Here is a 17494-nt window from a genome sequence, read left to right as displayed (position 1 = left end):
ATTTTAGTTTTTGACAAGTTACAATTTTTTTTTACCTGATTCTTGAGCGTTTTTCAAAGTGTTGATTTTGGCAAATTGCTTGGACACCAATGAGGGTCACTTTGAGGTCATAACAATTTCTGTACAGCCTTTCCAAAACACATCTATCTGTCTAAACTTTGCATGCACATTCATGACCGTAAATGAGAAAAAGTCAACAAATTTTAAGAGGAAATTAATAGTTCAACCAATTAAAAAAGTGATGAAGGGTCAGACTGACGCAGACACAACAGGAAAATGTGTTTTTAGGACTTTTACGTCTGTCTGTAGGATATTGTGAGAGGACTCCACTAACAATAACATTCATAATTACAATCCCTTGAATGCTTCCTTTCCCACAGGTCTCCTTTGCCAGTTTCCTTTTCCTTTTTTGATTTGTTTTGGTTCTTGGCAGGAATATTTTAGAACTATTCATGGCTGTATGTTTGTGTATCATGATGTGTTGTTGTTGTTTGTAAAGCCGAAATAGCGCCAGTGTTTAAGAGCAGATTGTTTCTAGATTGAATGAGTGACAACATCACAAGAAAGAATGAAACTTTCCTTCATCAGGATTTATAGGTTCTCCTGCTGAATACAAGTGAAAAGCATCTGTAAATTTAGTCTAAGCGTGCACAGCTGTTAGTTAGTGAAGTGCTGAACAGTCATTGTACAAACGATCAAAATGTGCATGATATTCCTTATTAAACCACTGAAGCATTTCCTCATTCATTCTTCACTAAGCTGTGTTCATGTTAAATCTGCTTTAAAAAGTCCTTCTTTTGCAGTCCAAGTTGTAGCTGTTTAGTTTTAATCATCTGTTAAGTGACAGCTTTTGTACCTTTTTTTTCTGAGAGTGTGGAGACTTTGTTGCTTTATCCTCTTTAATATGTTGTTATATACAAAATAAGTCAAAATCAGCAGTTGAGGTGTATGTTTTGTTGATGTTTGCATTGCATTGCAAGTTCCTGACCAGTATTGTTTTTAGTTTTTAAGATAGTTTCTGTGTTTTTACACTTGTGTGTGTATGTACTGTATGTGAGTGTTTGGCAATGGACTTTATTCTCTAAACCATTACAAACACCAACTCAGTTTCTGTTGATTTCAGTGCACATTTCAAGAGTATTTCCTCTGTTTTTATATCAAGGTTTCAGTAAGATAGGGAACTAATGTAGCTCTTTTCAACACACAAATGTGCATTTATTTCATATTTTATTTAATTTTATTTGTTTATTTAATTTTTATATTTTTTATTTGAAATATAATGAAATAAATATATATTATATTTATAATATATTTATAATAAATAATATATAATACATTTTATATAATACTATTAATATTATTTATTAATTAGATTTAATTAATATTTTTAATGTTTTAATTAAAGCTTTAGTCATTCTGTTGTGTGTTTTTGTAATTTTTATTAGTTGTTTTATATTTATTTATATTTATATGTCTGTATAGTTATTTTGTATTAATTATTTAATTTCAGTAAGTTGCCAAGACAAAATTTCTTGTTTTCGTTTAGTTTTTCAATCAAATCTGGCTCTCATTAAAATCAATTTTTATTTTTAATTTAATTTAATTTTTTATTATTTAATTTTATTTATTTTTCACTATTATTATTTTTTTTGATTAATTATTAATATAAAACAATGTTTTGAGGTGTTGTTGTGTATTTTTTAATAAACCAAACTGAATGTCATTAAAAATAAATGTATTGTAGTGTTTTTGTTATGGCTGTTGATTCCCATTGGCAGTTATTGTTTCTCTATATACCATCTCTCACATTTAGATCAACACCAATGGGTTTGTTGCCCTGGAGGAGCCAACAGGAGAATCCGAGTATCTGGGCGACATGCCGGCTAGTTTTGGGATGATCGCTGCTCTGCAGGGCGACCTGGACACCAGCGACGGTGAAGGAAAGGTGTTCTTCCGCCAGGACTCCAGTCCGGCTCTTCTACAGCAGGCGGCCGATCACATCAACAGAGCTTTTCCTGAGGATGACGTGGTGAACCCCATCCACGCTGTGGTGGTCACATGGGTGGATGTGGCGTCCCATCGGACTGAGAGCAGAGGAGACGGACTGGAGCACCCGGGAAGAGTGAGGTTCAGTTTATTTGTGGGCCGTTCACACATACAGAGATTTCAGCATGTATTTTTCATTGATGTACTGTTGGTCTTTTCTACTGCTGGTTGCTTTGCATTATTGGTAGGCTGCATAACACACCATAGCTTTTGAAAATCGAATCATAACATCTGTGTTCGGATATGTTTTAGGCATAAGAAAACTGCATCATATCACAATTATCAAATGCATGTGTCAAACTCACCTGCACTACAAAAATCATATTCCTAACAAGTATTTTTGCCTTATTTTCCGATTGAAATATCTAAAAATTCTAAAAAGAAGTTAAATTAAAGTAATTGCATACAATTTTAAGGCTCCATATAGGTTGTAGTTTGAATATATTAATAGAATGTATTTTGCTGGGCCAGATTTATTTATTATTATTATTATTATTATTATTATTTATTTATTTTTCTTACTTTTTTAAATATACAATTTTGTTAAAAACGTGGGGAAAAAATCCAGTGTCATTAGTATAATTTATATATAACAGTTTTTTTATTAATGTTTTGAATTAGTTTTTTTAATATTCTGTTTTAATTTTAATTTTAGCTCAAATTTAGTCATTTTGTTGTTTTTATATATCTTGTTATATTATATACTTAATATACATAATTTTGTTTAATTATTTTGCATAGGCAGATCATTTTCATTTATTTTAACTATAAAATAGTTAAAAACTACTGGGGAAAAAATCCTGTTTTGTTTTAGTTTAATTAATAAACTATTATAATTTATAAGTTATATATAATATAAATTATTATATAGTTTTTATTTGTAGATTTTTTTTTTTCATTTTAATTTTAGTTAAGGTTTTAGTAATTTTTTTTCCCATTTTTATTATTATTTTATATATATGTGTGTTTATATTTAACTTAATTAAAGCATAATTGCATCATATTTTAAGGCTTCATAGGTTTTAAATATGTTAATATATTTTCCACTGGAAGATCTTTTCACTTCTTTTACATATGAATCTAGTGTTTTTTATGTTTAATATAATTTTTACATTTTATTCATATTTTGAATTGGTTTTTTTTTTTTGTTTTTTTTTTTTTTTTTATATATATATATATATTGTAATTTTAGTACTTGAACTTAGTTTTTAGTAATTTTTATATGTCTGAATACTTTTTTATTAATATTCAGTTTAAGTTTTGTTGAACTACACAAAAAAAGAGAAATGTTGCTATGGCAACTAACTGAAATAAGTTCTGATGGCTTTATCATTGCATCTTGCTGTATGTGTGAATTATAAGAGTCGTGGATTTAATTGATTGGATAAAATACACTTAAAGAGTTAATGAATCCTGTTCTTTATCCTTACAGCGAAATACGTTTCAGCTGGTCATCGCTTCTCTGGAGACGATGTCCTTTGCGATTCTTCTCTACCCGAGAGAGGCGATGCAGTTCCAGAGCACCGGCAGCTACACGATGCACGCCGGCTTTAGTAAAGGACAGGAGACACACTTTTTCTTTTCTAAGAAGCAAGGACCGTACTATCGCATCACAGACGACACCGAGGCGTCTGTCAAGAAATTAGCTGAGTAAGTTTGGTTGCTGTTAGTGTTGGAGTTAACCTAAATGGAAATATTGTCATCATGTACTCACACTAATGATGCTCCAAACCCAAGTTGTTCACATTTGTATTATGCAATGCTTGCGACTCGTTTCAGATGTTCAGAGTCAATTCTTTATTTTGGGAGACAATAACTTTATTTATTGTGCACTTTTGGTTTTACAACTTTAAAGATTGTTTACAGCTACATTACACACCGCATGAAAGACAGTATTTGAAATGCATAACAAGGGCACTTCAAACTAAGATACACTTACTTATTAAGCTAAAATACTTAAGATATTAAGTCTTGTTTTCTGAAAAATGAGTTTATGCTTAAAATGCTTAATTCAAAAACATGTTTATTTTTATTTCGCCATTGACAGAAATTCTTTTTTTTTGGATACATTTTCCTGAAAACAAAACTTAATATCTAAAGTATTTTCTTTTTAACAAGTTAATGTATCTTGATTTTAAGAATTCTTATTGATTTATGAATGTTTGTTACAAATAATAAAGTATATTTAGGAAAACAAAATAAATGGACTTGAACCTTTTTGATCTAAAATATTTTCTTGAGATCTGCAAATATATATTCTTCTGTATTTTATATAAACATTCAAGATACATTTATTGGACAAGTAAAATGACTTAAGATATTAAATCTTGTTTTCTGAAAAATGTATTAAAATTAAGTGAGTTTGATAAATAAGATAAAATATATTTTAAATTTTTTAAGCATATATTCACTTAATTTTGATACATTTTTCAGAAAAGAAGACTTGATATCTGGTAATTTTCCTTCTCAAGTAAATATTTATTATTGATTGATTTATGTATTTTTAAACCCGTTATATCTAAAATCTGAAGTCATTTTCCTTCTCAAGTAAATGTTCTTAAATCTTGATTTTATAATTTTTTGATATTTATAATGGAAGGCAAAATGTGAAAAAAATACTAAATAATATATATATATATATATATATATATATATATATATACTTTTTTTTTTTTTGCAGCTTAGCTATTTTTATTGCTTTTTGGGGCTTGACAGATGCATTCACTATGCATTTTTGTTGTAATGAAAATGTAATATGTAAATATAGATCAAGAATTTTTCATTTATGTTCCACAGAAATTAACAGCATAGTGGTTTGGAGCAACAAATAATTTTTAGGTGAACTAATAACATTTTTGTGTCAGTGTACTTCGCCCATGTTTTCCCACAATGCTGCTGGATGTCTTTTCCAGGCAGACTAACTCCGGAAAGCGTGGCGTGTGGGTGTATGAAATAGGGACGTTCCCTCACTTCACAGACGTCGCTCCTGGAGAAGTGCCGGATTTTCCTTTGGATTCCCACCTGCACAGGAGCACAGGAAGCCACAGCCATCAACACCCGGTGTATCCTGACCTGGATGAAGTTTACCATCGTCCAGAACACCCTCCACCCATCCAGGTGCACACGGTCCAGTTCAGGCCCGAGCGACCGGCGGTCGTGGAAATCGAAAATGAAGAGAACTTCGAGGATAATGGTCAGCATGAGTGGTTTATTTTCTACAGTAATTAACAACTTCATACTTTTCTTGAGCCAAAACGATCCTATTTTTTGTCTTGTTCTTTGCATGCAGTATTTACATACAACTCTGGTGAATGTGGCAGACAGAAGTGCTCAAGATTTGGTGAATGTAGGAGCTATCGGAGCGGACGATGCTGCCGGTGTACACCTGGATACAGCGGCAATGGAGTTCAGTGTGTACCTGATGGTAATAACTCTATAATGGACTCGAGTTGTTACTTGTTTCATTTCTTTTATAGAAGTGTTTTCTTATGGCGGGTCATGATCACTGACAGCAGAGAAAAATAATAAATAATAATAAATATAGTAAATATGCATTTAGAAACACATTAATGGTCACATGATTTGAGGATGAAAAATATTTTTATTAAGGGTTTTATGGTTGGTATTTATGATTTTTAAAAGTATATATATTTATAATGCAAATAATAAAGTGCACAATATTTAATTCAAGTAATCAAATATATTTTGGACAGCAGAAAAAAGACTAATAGACTTCCTGACATATAAATAAAAATATATATATTTTTGGTTGTTTTATTGTTATTTCTTATTATTTAAAAATCTATATATTTATTTAATTTTTTTTAAATATTTTTTACTTGTTTGTATTAAACCTTTTTAATAAGCCAAATATTTACAATTATGTAAAATATTTACTTATTAAAATATGTTTTCTGATTAAATTAATTAGTCTACTTATTAGAATAAACAATGTTTCACATTTTATTTGTTGTTGACCTCAAAGACTGTGTCTTAATAGTATTGCAGGACAAAAAAATTAAGTCTTATTTGAATATAATATGACTAAAATGAATATGACTAAAATGTTCCATGTTGAGCTGGTAAAGTTCAGTATCTTCAGTCTGTCTTACCTTAATCATATTGTTGAGCTCAAGCCAATTATGGTAATGCTAGTAGATTTCATGTTTGAAATCTGTTTAATGAAATTTTTGTTACTTTCATAGAATGAAGAGTTTTGGTACAGTGTTGGGTTCTGAGCTGTGGCTTTTCTCAGGAGATTGGATTCTGAATGGTGTCTTTCACAGGTGTTCCTCAGAGGATGCATGGTAAGGTGAGCGGCAGGGTGTTCGTGGGAGACTCGCCGGTGCCCGTGGACTTCATCAGCAACAGTCTCCACACGTATGTGGTGTTGAATGACGGCAGAGCGTATGTGGCCATCAGCGACATTCCAGCGATCATCGGCTTCTCTCTGCAGCCGCTGTCGTCCGTCGGAGAAATCATCGGCTGGATGTTTGCACTTCAGCAGCCGGGCTTCAGGAACGGCTTCAGCATCATCGGTGAGACTTTCAGCTATTTCACACAGGGCTTCAGACTGCGAACAAATAGGCGCATTTTGCAACCATTTTTTCTGCCGGTGCGACTTAATTTTGTGAGCTGTAAACATTTACTATTGCCTGTAGTAGTATTATTAATACTTTTCTTTGTAATTTCAATCCCCCTTATTTCTAATCCACCTGTTATATTAAGATTTTTAGAGTATTTTCACCATCTAATCAATTGGCAATTTATAAAATCCTGCAATGCTTTTTTCTCATGCTTTACTCATAAATGTATTGCAGACGTAAGATTAGATGTGAACAATTTTCGCAGCAGTTATTTGGGTGTAAAAGTGCTTAAACATTTAATGAAGGAGTGACTGATGTATAGGAAGTTGTTAGATGAGTTGTGAGGCTGCAGAAAGAGCCAGAATACAGCAAGTATGTCTTGCAACAAACCATCCCTTTTAAAATCAGTGTTTTCAAAACAGTGTGTGTCAGCTTTGACGCATCAGTTTGAGTTGTTTGCTGTGCAGTGATTCAGTTTGTGTGATGGAAATCCAGCCTCACACTCCCACTTTCACCTGTCTGTCAGGCGGAGAGTTCAGACGTGAGGCTGATGTGACCTTCCAGCCGGGCGGGGAACGCTTGACCATCTCTCAGGAGTTCAAAGGCATTAATGAGCACGACCACCTGATGGTTGACACCAGACTTGAAGGACAAATTCCTGAGGTTCCTCAGGGAGCCACAGTTCAGATCGACCCTTACACAGAGATCTACCAGTACAGCACCAACTGTGAGTCAAACCATCATATAAATATATACTCACATAAAACAATAATGAGTGTGCATGATAAAACAACAATGTATGCAAGAATAAAACATGCGTGATTATGCATTGGTGTGTATTATTTATTATATATGTGTGTGTATGATTTTTCATTATATGAGTGTTTATTTTTGAATTTTAATAAGTGTGATTTATAAATATTGTTGTGCATAATAATACATGCATAAGAATGCATCATAAATCATGCTTGAGTATATATGAATATGCATTATAAAATATATATCAGTATGTATGAGTATTCATTATAAAACATGGATAAGTATGCATTATATATATGAGTATTCATTATAAAACATTCATAAAACATGCATGAGTATGTATGTATAAAATATATATCAGTATGTATGAGTATTCATTATAAAACATGGATTATAAAATATATATCAGATTTTAAAACATGCATAGTATGCATGCATATGCATCATAAAACATACTTGAGTATATAGAAATATGTATTATAAAATATATATGAGCACTTAGGAGTATTCATTATGTTTTATAAAATGTATACGTATGTATATGTATTTTTTTATTATATATGAGTATTTATGAGTATGCATAATAAAACATGCTTGAGTATATATGAAGATGCATTATAAAATATGTATGAGTATTCATCATAAAACATGCATAATTATACATTGTAAAATATTTATGTGAAAACATGCTTGAGTATATATGAAGATGCATTATAAATTTGTATGAGTATGCATTATAAAATGTGTGCATATGTGTATGTATGATAAAACATGCATGAGTATGTAAGAGTTTGCATAAAAAACATGCATAAGGATGGATTATAAAACATGCATGAATATGTGTGAGTACATTTGATAAGTATGCATTAATATTGATGATAAAACATGCATGAGTATGCATGATAAAACATGCATGACGATGCATTTACAAAATGCATGGGTATGCATGGATGTGGATGATAAATCATGCATTAGTATGTATGAGTATGCATTATAAAACATGCATAAGGATGCAGAAAGTATGCATATAAAGTATCATGCTTGGCATTTAAATTCTATTCTAAAACCTATTGACTCATGTATGTCTCTTCTGTCAGTGATCACCGCTTCATCCACACGGAAATATGTGATCAGTCTACAGGACGGTTCTACCCAAAGCCGAAGCTACCAATTCAGAGAGACCATCACGTTTCAGGGGTGCCAGCACGATGAAGCTGTCAGAGCCATGCCGCCCACACAGGTGCTCAGCGTCGACCAAGTGTTCGTCAAGTACTATATTGACGAACAGCTCATGCGTTATGCCACGAGAAACAAGATTGGAGACGGCAATGGTGAGGGCAGATCTGGGCTGCACGATGGATAGTATTTTAATCATGACCACGATTTTTGCATATCTCAATTAATTAAACATAATTTGACTTATTTATCCTGGAAATGTTTGTAACTCATTTAATTAATTTCTGCGTATCTCAATTAATTAAACATAATTTGACTTATATGTGAAAGTCTGAATTGTGTGCTTAAAAAATTGCAGTTACTTTTGTTATTCTTTTTTCTCTTTTAATGTATTTTCATCATCTGGGGAAGTAGTAATGGTTCTTATACCACATCCGCAGGTGGACAAACTGAAGAAAACGCCTGCTTCACTGGCAGACACAGCTGCGACACCAACGCCATCTGCAGACCCGGACAAGGAAACCAGTACACGTGTGAATGTGCCGCGGGCTTTACTGGAGACGGACGCACTTGCTATGGTACCATTAGATATTTTGCATAATTAAATCGATCCTCAGTCCATCATTGCAATTAAAACCATACACCAATCTGCTTCCTTCCAAAGGGAAAGTACAGCTCGGCTTCCTAGGGGGGTCGTTTCCAAAGAAATCTTCTAATCAGACGTCAAATTTGTCTGAATATTCCACCAGACCTCTAAGGATGTGACCCATCCCTTAATGCTTCAAGGAAATTACACATAAATCGGACAGATGTTATCTTAAAAAGCTATAATTATGACAATCGTTAGTAAACCTTGGCAAGTCTTTTTGTTCACGACTGCATTAAAGCAGTTCGTCTCTGTCTGAAAAAGCTAGAGGAAATCCTCAGGATTGGTGTGCTTCTCTTTTCTCATCAGACATTGATGAGTGCTGGGAAACGCCTCAGATCTGCGGCCCGAACGCCGTCTGCAATAATCACCCGGGAACGTATCGCTGCGAGTGTCAGGACGGATTCCAGTTCGCCAGCGATGGACAGACGTGTGTTGGTACGTCAGAGTTTAATGAGTCACGACGTGTTTATGTCTGCTTGTGTTTGTTGACAAAATCCTGCTACTTAGATGATAAAATTAAACACTTTCTGTTTCCATGATAAAGTATCTAAAATCCAATTTTCATGAGAGAAATTTAGAAAGTGACTTCAAATTCTTTGTTTAGTCTGGTCTTCATTAAGAAAAAGATCTTTAAGATCTCAGTTGCTTTTCCAAGTAAAGATCGGGATTAAATGGAAAGCTTGTGTTTGGGTTGTGATGTTATTTGGGATATGATGTTACTATAGGAGAAAAAAAAAACCCTAGGTGTGGTTCCTTATTTAAGATTTTGGTAGTTTTTTTATTTTGTAGTAGTACAATTATTTAATTTATTTAATTATTTAAATGTAATAAATATTTGCTATTGAAATTTAAGAAATGTAAAATAATATTTTAATAAATGTATGTGTTAAATGTATTTATTAAACATTCAACTGTGCTTAATAGTCATTTAAATGAAGAATAAAAAAAGTCCAACAGTGAAGTTTCTTACTAATGTGTTATTAATTTCTTTTGCTTTGATGTATTATGTCTCCTTTCTTTCTTTCTTTCTTTCTTTCTTTCTTTCTTTCTTTCTTTCTTTCTTTCTTTCTTTCTTTCTTTCTCTGTTTGAAATGAACACTTTGTAAAAACACTGCTAGTGTAAAATACTAAACGTAATCTAAAGAAACCAGAAGACTTGATTTTCATCTGACATCATGTCCATAATATGTGTATACAATAGACACATGTTTGAGGTCATACTGAGATTTGTGACTCGTAAGTCACTGTTTGCAAAGGAAAGGATCTCTAAAGCAGATTCGTGTCAGATTAGAGGGATCAGAGAAGCAAGCGATAGGCTTCATCAAAAGTCTCACTCTAATTTCTGTCTGGAGAATTGAGATTGAGATATTTAAGAGATCTCTTTTGTGACGTATCACTGCTGCAGGGATATTCAGACTTGTGTGTTTCACATCAGTTAGATGATAATCGTGAGGGTTTTATTTAATGGGTTGTGCTGTGATGTAGAGGTGCAGCGTCCCTTGGACCCGTGTCGCGTCGGCACTCATGACTGTGACGTCCCTGAACGCGCTCGCTGCAGCTACATCGGAGGATCGTCCTACATCTGCACCTGCCTGCCGGGATTCATGGGAGATGGACGCAGCTGTCAGGGTGGGTCTCTGCCTCTCTGTCACAGACATGCTTTCATTTAAACGATTTATTAGAAGAATACACTCCATTTTAATGTCCACTAGGCTGATATTTGGTCAGTTAATTTTCCCGATTCTGCCTAGTTTCTATTCAACAGTCTGGTCAATGGATAGTGCTTTTTGATATATTTAATATTAATATTTTTAAATTTTAATTTCTTTTGAAAACAGCAATTTTTTTCTCAAAAATCTTGGTTATTGTTAAATTGCATTTGCATATTGGCCAATAAAAACTCCTACTGGTCAGGCGCTACTGTAAATGCAGGATTTTTAACATCTGCAAATCTTCAGTAGTTGTCGGAAAAATATGTGGCTGAGCACTTGACCTTTGCTGTGAATGATTTGACATGATGTTAATAGATCTGACCTCTCAGTGTGATTATTAGCCGAGAGGGAAAACAGACACTGAGTTGAGATCAGCTTTCATTTCTGTTTCCCAACTCATTCATTTTTCAGTATTTTTGTACTTGCTTTACTTACAAATTTAACTTCATTGATGTTTAGTTTTATTTATTACTTAAATGTAATACATTTTTTAAATATTTAAACATATTTATCATTTAAATAGAATAAATTTATTATTTAATTATTTAATTTATAATAATATATTTTCTTTTTAAAAGTGTTAAAAATTTATTTTATTTATTAGATTTATTAAACATTTAACTGTGCTTAATTGTCATTTAAATGCAAAAAATTATCTCGAAAATCTTCACTAAGGAAAATTACATTTCTTTTCTTTCTTTCCACTATACAAAGCACTGTGAATGATTTAAATGCATATATATATATATATATATCTATATATATATATATATAGCTATATATATATATATATATATATATATATATATTTTTTTTTTTTTTTTTTTTTTTATTTTTTTTTTTTTTTGCAAAACAATAAATATTAGTGGGATTTTTTTATTTTGAAAACATTTTTTTACAATAAATATTCAAAACATTTTTTCAAAACAATAAATATTAGTGGGATTTTTTTATTTTGAAAACAGACAAGAACGAGTGTCAGGTGAATCCGTGTCATGAAAACGCTGTCTGCTTCAACACACCTGGATCTTTCACCTGTCAGTGTAACTCTGGTTTCCATGGCGACGGTTTCCACTGCTCTCCAGGTAGACTCTAGCTGTAAATGAACATCAGTTGTGTCTTTAGGTTTTGTTCTCATTTACTCAGACCAATAACCTCCACAAACTGCTTTGCTGGTTTATTCATAGTTCTGGTAGATACCAATAAAGTAATTTCTGGCATATTTGGAGAATTTCATTTGGTTTTTGGACAGTGTGGTTTGGAGAATATTTGTGCACCATTGCATAAGCACTGTGGTGTACGGGACACCCCCGCAGTCTCCGCTGTGCTTGGGGGCCCCAGCCTTTTAAACTTTGTCTTTGCCAATAATAATAATAATAATAATAATGTAAATCAAAATCTGCAAATCAAAAAAAAAAAAAAAATCTCATAGCCTAAATTGCGCTTAGTCATAGCCAGCATCATCTCTTCTAGATTTTGGCCAAAGTTTTTAAACGAAAAAAAAAAAAAAAAAACTGTCAAGGCTTTAAAGACATTAAAGTATTTTTTTTCAAGATATTTAAAATGTTTGCTGCATAGTTAAAAATAACGCTACTTGTATAAAATTGTGTTTTGAGAGGAAAAAACATGTCGCATTTTATAATTACATTCAGAAATAATGTAGACTAAAATACCGGTAAATCAAAATGTTATGAACAAAACATTATAAACACAGGCTATTTTATTCCCTTCCCTTCACAACAAATCCTCTAAGTTAACAGTATTTAGGCTATGTAAACTTCAAGCCGAAAACAAATTAATTTAAAGGCAAACTGAAGCCTTCTCTCGTTCGGCACCAATACAAATGTTTCCATATGCGACATATGCTAAAATAATATTAATTACATATAGGTTTTACACTTAACTCGCATTATTGATGTCAATCATCATCCTTCACAAAGGCTATAACAGCACAGTGATGCTCTGTTCAAGCTGAACGCAACAACGGACTATTTCAATTGAGCATTGTAACTTTTATATGTTTCTTTATATGTATTATATTTTGGTGATGAACTGGCTGCGATTTCAAGGTAGCAAAAATGATGTGTGCTCGAGTGAGGCGCCAGTACAATCACTGCATTGTTTTCCCAACTGTTAATCATAATTTAATCAAATACCAACGCTGGTTGATCATACAAGCAAGACATCATTCATCACTCTAACGCCTTGGCAAAATAATAATAAAGAAAGAAAGAACAATCACTGCATTGTTTTCCCTTTTGCAAAATAGAGAATGGCTTTCCGCCTGATTTTCCTTTACCTGAACTGTGGATCCCCTCATAATGAATAGAAACTCATCACAATTTTTTTCCCCTTTCATTTTTTTTAATCTGTTAATGATTTATGTGAATGTATATTTATGTGTTTTTGTGCCCTGGTCCACTGCTGCTCTTCTCTGTTTCAATGGCAAACGGTTTAGCGGTTCACTTACGACTTGTCACCAGATTTTGTCATGCAATTAATCGTTTGTTCTCGAAATTGAAAGTGATCAAGACATTTCTCCGGAGCACAATGTTTGAAGAAAGAAGACTGCCCAGTTTAGCTCTAACATGAATTTATCTAGACATGAATTTTGCTTGTATAATTTTTGTTAACAGTTATCGAGTCTTATGTAGGACAGTGTTTGAACTGAAACATGCTGATGATTAGCCTACATGAAATGCATCAATGCAATGATAATTCACCACATTAATTAATGAAAAATCAGTTACGTAAATGGGAGAGACGGACTCAGTAGTATAAATGCAGCAGGTGCACAATATCATCAGACTTCTTCTTCTTCTTCAAAAAAAAAAATTATATATATATATATATATCTATATATCATATAATCACATTATATATATATTTATTATTTTTTATTTTTTTTTGGAAGAAGTCTGATGATATTGTGCTCACCAAAGCTGCATTTATTTGATCAAAATACAGTAAAGACAGTTATTAGTTTATAGCTCATAGAGTCTGATATAATGAGAATATGGAGAAAAAAACAGCTCAGTTTTATTCAGAGACTCAAACTGAACAAAAACATGCAATTTTGGTGCACATGCTAATATTTATATGACCACAATGTGTAACGTGAATCAGTGAGATCTTTATAACAGTAGCAGATACTTACATAAAATTATATAAATATCTGTCATCGCTCTATACCTCCAATAATATGTCTTAGTAAGATGAGATTTAAATGATCCAAACATATAATGCAATGCAATCTAATGATGACTGAGAGATGAACAAATAAACATTCTCCAAAAGATTTGAGACTTTTCATGGAGAATCAAGCTGCTTCATCTGGAAATATTACTAACAATGTCAAAGTTATTCTTACATTTACCTTATTAAATCAGTGAAGATATGTAAAGCTTTTGCAAAATAGAGAATGGCTTTGATTTGACAGCAGAAAAACACAAGCAGAAAGTGGACGTTTGCACAACTACACTAAAAGAGTTTTTACTTGTTATGATTGTGTGCGACAGGTGTAACAGCAAAGTTATGATTGTTGATCATTTGCATATCTAATATAATACCGTAGGCTTTATAGGGTTAACTGCGTGTGTATTTGTATCCGTGCAGAACGTGCGAAGACACGCTGCCAGCTGCACAGGGAGAGAGTTCTGGGCTCTAGGCCCCGTGGCCCCCGTCCTGTGCCCGGTCAGTATGTGCCGACCTGTGACGCCCAGGGCGAGTACGACCCCATACAGTGTCACGCCAGCAGTGGACAGTGCTGGTGCGTGGACCGCGATGGACTGGAGATCTCTGGGACACGAACGGGACCCGGACGCTCTCCAGTGTGTGAGTCCTACACATGCTTTACTCATCAGAATCATTTGAAAAACTTGTTGCAATATTCTTGTAAGCATAAAAATACATAAAACACACATGTTGCTTGTTGCAATGCATTCTGGAAGGAAGCAGGTGTCAGGAGCAGGATTGCCGAAAACAGAGGTTCGCAACCTTTTTGACTCCAAGGACGAACAAATATTTTAACATACTTTTGAAAGAAATCTCTTCTGCTCAGCAAGGCTGGGTCAAAAATACAGTACAAATAATAATATTGTGAAATAGGATAGGATATTAGTTTGGTTTGCATGAGCAGCCAAAACATAAACCATACAACACAAAATAAATACAACAGATAAAAATAAATAATAAAATGCACTGTACAAAATATACACAATATGTAATATTGCAATTGCAACAAATATTATTACAAGTTAAAATAGCTGTTTTCTATACTGTCATTCAAAAGTTTGGGATCAGTAAGATTTGTAATGTTTTTTAAAGAAGTCTCTTCTGCTCATCAAGGCTGCATTTATTTGATCAGAAATACAGAAAAAAAACTGTTTGTGAAATATTATTGTAATTTAAAATAATGGTTTTCTATTTTAATATACTTTAAAATATAATTTATGCAAAGCTGAATTTTCATACAGAATGTGTGTTTTTTTTTGTGTGTTTTTGTTTTTTAAGATAATGAATGCCCAGAGAGAAGCCACTCACCTGCGTGCAGTGGCGAGTTTGTGTTCCTGTGTCAAGCGTGGATATAGTTTTCGTTCAAGTTTTCTTTAACTTTCTTAAAACACAGCGTTGGTGATAGTCACAAAGCAAATGAAAACAAATTCTCATCCCAAAAGTGAGAGGAGCATGATAAAAGGTAACAGGTGTGTTAATCTCTGATATGAACCCATGCGTGTCGCTTCTGTTCCCCGTCCCATCACACACACCCTGCCTTCTTATTCACAGGTGAGTGACTGGGCTCTGTTAAATCATGTCAGACAGTACTATCCCTATTTAAACACCTAACATGTCACATGATCCTTCAGAAATCATTCTGATATGATGATTTGACACTCAAGAAACATTTCTGATTATTATCAATGTTGAAAAGAGTTGTGCTGCCCGATATTTTTGTGGAAACTGAGATACTGAGAAATTGTATTTTTTCAGGGTTCTTTGATGAATAGAAAGTTCAAAAGAACAGAATTATCTTTGTCTTTTGTGACAGGTCTCCCGTTCTTCCTGCTGCGGCCAGCCAGTGAGTGTGGTAGGAAGACTCATCAAGTGTTTTGTTGATGTGGTGGTGGGACTTGCTCCTGGCTGCTTTCGTTTTGATTTTGGGTGTGTGATGGGTCCCCTGGGGGGTATTCCAAAAAGCAGGTTATGTGACATATCTAGGTATGTTTGAGGATAAGCGAGCGGATAACCTCATCTTTCGGTTCCAAAATCGGAGGTTACTTTCAGGGTATGTAAGTAACCATAGTAACTTGCTCTCTGAAGATAACCTGCTCCAGAGCAGCTTCTGTTCCAGGGTTAGTTCACTTCAGTACGTGTGATCTACTAACAAGCCTTCAGTGGGCGTGACAGATAGCGCACAACATTATATAATATTACAATATGTAATATAGGCTATTTTTTATATATATATATATATATATATATATATATATATATATATATATATATATATATATATATACTATATACAGGTCCTTCTCAAAAAATTAGCATATTGTGGAAAAAAAAAAGTTCATTATTTTCCATAATGTAATGATAAAAAATTAAACTTTCATATATTTTTTAGATTCATTGCACACCAACTGAAATATTTCAGGTCTTTTTATTGTTTTAATACTGATGATTTTTTGGCATACAGCTCATGAAAACCCAAAATTCCTATCTCAAAAAAATTAGCATATCATGAAAAGGTTCTCTAAACGAGCTATTAACCTAATCATCTGAATCAACTAATTAACTCTAAACACCTGCAAAAAAGATTCCTGAGGCTTTTAAAAACTCCCAGCCTGGTTCATTACTCAAAACCGCAATCATGGGTAAGACTGCCGACCTGACTGCTGTCAGAAGGCCATCATTGACACCCTCAAGCGAGAGGGTAAGACACAGAAAGAAATTTCTGAACGAATAGGCTGTTCCCAGAGTGCTGTATCAAGGCACCTCAGTGGGAAGTCTGTGGGAAGGAAAAGTGTGGCAAAAAGCGCTGCACAACGAGAAGAGGTGACCGGACCTGAGGGAAGATTGTGGAGAAAGGACCGATTCCAGACCTTGGGGACCTGCGGAAGCAGTGGACTGAGTCTGGGTAGAAACATCAGAGCCACCGTGCACAGCATGTGCTTGTGAACCAGAAAAACAGCGGCCAGAAGCGCCTGAGCCTGGGCTAACAGAGAAAGCAGCACTGGGACTGTTGCTCAGTGGTCCACAAGTAACTTTTTCGGATGAAAGCAAATTTTGCATGTCAATTCGGAAATCAAGGTGCCAGAGTCTCGGAGGAAGACTGGGGAGAAGGAAACTGCCAAAATGGCATGACGTCCCCCCCCAGTGGTCAAGTACCCACCGTTCAGTGATGGTCTCGGGGTGATCCATTGTCAGCTGCTGGTGTTGGTCCAACTGTGTTTTATCAAGGGCAGGGTTCAATGCATGCTAGCTATCAGGAGATTTTGGAGCACTTCCATGCTTCCATCTGCTGAAAAGCTTAATGGAGATGAAGATTTCGTTTTTCACGCACGACC

At 33.7% G+C, this 17494-nt stretch overlaps 1 protein-coding gene across 2 annotated transcripts in view; it reads left to right on the top strand.

Moving 5' to 3' along the window:
- Window positions 1-17494, top strand: part of LOC109087167 (nidogen-1-like) — a 30966-nt gene that overhangs the window by 3013 nt on the left and 10459 nt on the right. Inside the window, exons 2-14 of one of the 2 annotated variants that reach the window (XM_042769543.1) lie at window positions 1814-2122; window positions 3479-3696; window positions 4959-5239; window positions 5336-5470; window positions 6333-6584; window positions 7159-7359; window positions 8489-8722; window positions 9008-9145; window positions 9523-9651; window positions 10702-10845; window positions 11894-12013; window positions 14544-14762; window positions 15976-16014. In XM_042769543.1, the coding sequence (XP_042625477.1) occupies window positions 1814-2122; window positions 3479-3696; window positions 4959-5239; window positions 5336-5470; window positions 6333-6584; window positions 7159-7359; window positions 8489-8722; window positions 9008-9145; window positions 9523-9651; window positions 10702-10845; window positions 11894-12013; window positions 14544-14762; window positions 15976-16014 (2419 nt within the window). The remainder of the gene's footprint in view (window positions 1-1813; window positions 2123-3478; window positions 3697-4958; window positions 5240-5335; window positions 5471-6332; window positions 6585-7158; window positions 7360-8488; window positions 8723-9007; window positions 9146-9522; window positions 9652-10701; window positions 10846-11893; window positions 12014-14543; window positions 14763-15975; window positions 16015-17494) is intronic. The other variant, XM_042769544.1, reaches the window with a different exon arrangement.

The sequence above is a fragment of the Cyprinus carpio genome, chromosome A13 (genome assembly GCF_018340385.1).
Source record: "Cyprinus carpio isolate SPL01 chromosome A13, ASM1834038v1, whole genome shotgun sequence".
Classification (NCBI taxonomy): Eukaryota; Metazoa; Chordata; class Actinopteri; order Cypriniformes; family Cyprinidae; genus Cyprinus; species Cyprinus carpio.
Note: the sequence above shows the minus strand (reverse complement) of the source record. Positions and strands in the feature narration are given on the sequence as shown.